Source organism: Arachis ipaensis, chromosome B03, assembly GCF_000816755.2.
Source record: "Arachis ipaensis cultivar K30076 chromosome B03, Araip1.1, whole genome shotgun sequence".
Classification (NCBI taxonomy): Eukaryota; Viridiplantae; Streptophyta; class Magnoliopsida; order Fabales; family Fabaceae; genus Arachis; species Arachis ipaensis.
This window is the reverse complement of record NC_029787.2, coordinates 15,165,717-15,171,125: the sequence shown is the minus strand read 5'-3', so window position 1 is coordinate 15,171,125 and position 5,409 is coordinate 15,165,717. Positions and strand designations below refer to the sequence as shown.

The 5,409-nt window shown below is 35.5% G+C and overlaps 1 protein-coding gene across 1 annotated transcript; it reads right to left on the bottom strand.

Moving 5' to 3' along the window:
* Nucleotides 3,028-3,366, bottom strand: LOC107632582. The gene has a single exon (XM_016336245.1). It carries the CDS (start codon nucleotides 3,364-3,366, stop codon nucleotides 3,028-3,030), a length of 339 nt encoding a protein of 112 aa, XP_016191731.1.

The window sequence follows — 5,409 nt, the reverse complement described above, 5'->3', positions numbered from 1 at the left end:
CTCTCGCCGGCGCCGTCCCTCCTTTCCCCCTCGTCTTTTATTTCCTACTTCTTCCCTTCCCCTCCACCTTCTTCTTCCCTACCCCTCCCGATTCCCTTTTCCCTCCCCGTTCTCTTTCTTTTCTTTTTTTCTTTTTGTTTATTTATAATTTTTTTGGTTAAGGTAATTTGGTAATAAAAATTAAAATTTAGTAAAAAAGACGATTTTAAAACTAAATTAAACTTTAGGGACGATTTTATATGCAAAAAAAGGTTGGAAACGAAAAAAAATTTGGCCTATACTTTAGGGACCAAAATCATACTTAACCCTAATCCTAACCATCCATTAAGGAGGTGGATGGCTATAAATATAGGGGGTGAGAGTTAGAGTTCGAGTGTGTGAGTCAGTTGTAACAAATACTTGAGTAATGAAGTGTTATTTCCACAAAAATTTCCTTTCTCTTGTATTTTTTTGTGTTCTTAGCTTTCTTGCTAAGTATTGAGGGTTAGACTGACTTAGTCTTAACTAAAGAGGTTGAGTAAGTTCGAGCACTGATACAGTAGCGTTGGAATGTGTCCAAAGTCGTGACATAAAAGTGGTTATTCTTTGATCAAGAAATACACAAATGACCTGTGGTAGAGTTATTCAGCGTTGGAAGACTTATTTTCTGGGGATATAGCTATTGTGAGTGCCACTAAGAATTAGAATTTATTGTATTTATAGAACGAATTCGTAAGTAAATTGAAATAAGTAAATTCGAATTATGTTGTACTTCTTAGTTAATAATTTAAATCGATCAATTAGATTCAATTTATCTTTGAACTATATCTCCAGTAAATCAAAGCAATTTGTATTGATTTACGATTGGATTTCTTATGCTTTAAATCGAAATAGTTTGTTTCGATTTATTAGGGATTGCATATGTCAGTAGCTACTAGTTATGCTAATAAATCGAATCTAGTTGTTTCAATTTAATATTGTTCTTACTAAATCGAATTCATTTGATTTAATTTAAATTAAAAAAGCTTAAATCGAACTTATTTTTTATTTACATAAAATTATAAACGAAACATATATGTAACACAATTCTGTTTAAAATATTTATGTAATATTGAGAATCAATCATTTTATTTATGTAATTTATCCTAAAAATAAAGAGGGAAAATTTAAAAACAATAACTAAAAAAGTAAAGATAAAGAGAAATCATTTTTAATTAGAGAGATCTATTTAACTCTTATAATGAGTTTCTTTCTTTTATTTCTCTTTGCTTTTTCTTATCTAAAATAATTGCGTGAAGTACAAATTTGAACAACTGAAGTTTGAAAATACTTTTAAAGCGACTCATATATGCTATATTTAAAAATTAGAGTAAAGTATCCTTATAAACCATTTGGAAATGAAATTTGTGTATCTCCCAAAATAAAAAAGGTCATGTGATCTCTCAATTCATAAATCTATATAAATTGAATTTAATAAATTTGAATTAAGGTAACAAATAATAAATTAAATTTATAAAATTCAAATAACACACATGCTATCTCCGCTACAAAGTGAACGAATAAGATTCGATTTAGCTCGTTCAAAGTAAATCGATAACAATAGATTCAATTTAGCTTCATAGTAAAACACCTACAGTAAACCGAATCTAATAGTATCGATTTAATGGTATTGATAAATCGAAGCCTATAGATTCGATTTACATTCAAGAACGTCCCTTACTAAATCGAATACAATGTGGTCAATTTAGTGTTAAGGTGGCTATATATATAATTCGAAATTAGTTCATTCGAATTACAAAACAAACGCCACCCACCACGAGTCCCACCACCCAGCAACCAAATCTCATAAAGCAATCTCAAAAAAACCGAATCTGAACACATGAAGAACGATCCAAATCATTTATATCGACTAGATGGAGTTGCGCATATTGCTGGTGTCGTCTATAAAGAGGTTAGTGAAATTTTTTTTGTTTTTAACATAAATTAATCATTGTAGTAATATTAATATAGTTCGTGTAGTAGTTGTTTAGTGCCGTTAATTAGGAATTAGAAAATTATTTTTTTTTAAGCTAGGTGCTTGTTAGAAGAAGTAAGCTATTAGGTGGTTAGATTTTGAGAACTTGAAATGGTACCTAAAAAAGTTAGTTAGGATTGCAGGCTATGTTAGATTTTTGAAGTTATTAGTTTAGTTTTATATTCAGCGAGACTTAGTATAGGGTTAGGGTTAAATATAAATTTTTTGATATTTTTGATACATTAAAAATAACTTTTTTTGTAGAATTGTGACACACTTAAGCTAGTTTAGTTTTAGCATTTTCTATTTTATGTCAACGTGTGAGACTACATGCTTTGGTAAATTTGTTTTTTTTTTTTAGAATTGGGTCATGAATTATTTAGTGTTTTGTATTGGGTCGTATGAAGAATTTGTTGGGCGTTATTGGCAACGATATTTTAAAAATTAGAGCATGCAATGTTAAACATTTTCATAATTTTATGCATTGAACACTGCTTTGTTACGATTTTGATAAGGAATTTTCTATCCTTTTCCAGCCTCATCGATGTATCACTAGCATGAGACAGCAACGCGGTATGCCATTGGATGATGATAGGATTGTTCCGTACTTGCAAATGGCCGGTTTATACCATCTTGCAAGACTGAACGAGACTTGGTTTCGATTGGACGAGCCATTGGTGAGCGGATTTGTGGGGAGATGGGGCCCGAAGCCTCATACTTTTCACGTACCATTCGGAGAGTCCACGATCACGCTGCAGGATGTAGCGTACCAGCTAAGACTCCCGATCGACGACAGTCAGTATGTCAGCGGATGCCTCACGGACTTTGAGCAAAATATCGAGAGTGGCTGCCCAGCGTATGTGTGGTTTGAGGAGCTTTTGGGTGTTTTACCTCCTGGGAACTGCATCGACAAGTTCACAATGAAGTGCACTTGGATGCAGGACACATTTAGTGAGCTTCCGTAGGGGGCAGACGATGAGACGGTTAGGAGCTGCCAAAGGTGAGATAAGAAGAATGACCACGACTCAGCATTCTCATCCTCTACAAGTGTGAATGCAATAGGAATGATGTTGGAGTTGCTGAAGGTGAGATAAGAAGAATGACCATGGCTCAGTATTCTCACCCTCTACAAGTGCAAATGCAATAGGAATGATATTGGAGTTGTTGTCCTGAGCAATCGCGACAAGCAGTGTACCACCGTATTTGCCATACAGGTGGATCCCGTCGACACTGACTAACGGCTCGCAATCACGGAATGCTGCGATACACGGTAGGTATCTCCAAAAAAGCCGATGGAAATAAGCTAAAGAGTCATCTACTTGCCCACCAACCCACACAGGACTCGTCCTCAAAACCGCAACACTACCTGGCATCGCAATTTGCACACCCAGTACCCATCGTGGCAAGTCATTATATGACTCTTCCCAATCTCCATAAATCTACACTAGGACCTTCTGTTTAGCCATCCAAACTCTCTTGTAAGTCGGTCTAAACCCGAAGTGTTCCTCTATGGCATTCTGTAACACCTTGATCGAGACGGCAGCATCAGCTCTAATCATGGGCAATATTAAGGTCGATATGACATGATAATCAAGCATCCTGTGATCACTAGTTATCGATGTGGCTAGGCAAGTGTGAGGACCATTGTACTGTTTTACCTCCCAAATACCTATGCATTGGTGGAGGTTGACCCGAATGAGCCATGTATATCCATTGCCGAACTCCTTGCACTTGCCATAATACTTGCGATGATCGGACTCTAACACCTTGTACTCAACCCCACAGCGGATGCTATAAGTCTTCACACTTAACACGACCTCCTCTTTATCCTGAAACTGCTGACTAACTTAAATTTCAGATACTGCTCCTGTATTTTGTGTATTTCTGGTCCCAAAACTAGCAAGTACTCTCGGATCCCCCTGAGGTGCAATGGCATCCAAGTCCAAAGCTGAGAAGTGCGGGGGGGTACTAATGAGTTCCTGAACTAGATGCTCCGCCACCAACAGCTGGAGTGGTCTTTGCTATGTTATCGTCACTTTCATCATCTATCATGGCGGGCTCCACATCATCATCATCATCATCATCATCATCATGCACTACATCCTCAACCCCATCCGGTACTCCACCCTCTCTGAACACCGGAACCATAATAGGAGCACCGGGTGTCGCGGTCGCAACCTCCCCAAATGGTCTAGTCTCACCCATTCTCGCGTCACCACTACGGTTCAAATTAAATGCAAAGGACGGAGATGCAACTAAAACTGCCTCAGGTATAATCACTGGCACAGCTGACGAGGCACCAACAGGTATAGAACTAGAGCAGGCTAGTCGAACCTCCAGAACTAGATACCACATCCACAAGTTTCGCCAACAGCTCGGGGGTCCTCACCTTGGGAAACTGACGACGACAATGAAACAGAACTTGCATATCTTTGTCACTGCTTATGACAAATGAATAGTACTTCACATCATCGCGTAACACGGAGATCGTAATTCTATAGAATAACTTCTCCACCTATTTCACGCCATGCAGACCTAGTCTCTGTAGTATAGGATTCTGAAACTCAGTGAAACTCGTCGAAGGTTTGAGGAAAATACTCAGCGGGTCCTTATCAATAAATTTAATTCCTGATCACGTTTTCTTTTTTATGGACTCTCTATAGTGTACCAGAACTAAAAAACTCTCATCATTACCCATTGTGAATCTCACTATGGTGAAAAATTCACATTGAGCTCGTATTTATATACGTTAGGACTTTATAAATCGAATTAAATGATGTTGAATTATGCATGTAGTTAATACACAGTAAATCGAATCTAATGGCTTCGATTTACCCTAAATCACTAATCATTGTAAATCGAATTTAATGGAATTGATTTAGTATGCGTGTGTCAATCGAACCTTATTAATTCGATTTAGCATAGATCAGGTAAATCAAACTTTATAGATTCGATTTAGTATGGGATAATGTAATTCGATATTATTGAATTTGATTTACTTTCGAATCACCATTTTAAGTAATTCGAATTTTATAAATTCGACTTACTACTAAAATCCCTAATTTGAATTTATTGAATTCGATTTATATAAAAATGTAGATAGAAACATACAGGTAACATTTTTAAGTTTGGGGGATTTAGGTAATTTTAGACTTCCTTTGATTTATACAGGACATTTGCTCTAAAAACTATCATGTAAGAAAGAAATGTAATGTAAATATAGTTGTCTATTTAGGTAATCATTATATTATTCTACAACAGATTATATTTTGCCATTAAGAATATTAATGTGGTATATTTTAATATTAATATGCACGCTTCTTTCTTTTCAGTTTATTTAAAAATAGATTTTTTTATAACTATATAAAATTAATATTTAATGAATAATTATACTAATTATTAATAATTTTAACTAT

Bases quoted from the DNA above. Each gene is read 5' to 3' on its own strand.
- LOC107632582 (XM_016336245.1), bottom strand. From the start codon at position 3,366: ATGCCAGGTAGTGTTGCGGTTTTGAGGACGAGTCCTGTGTGGGTTGGT.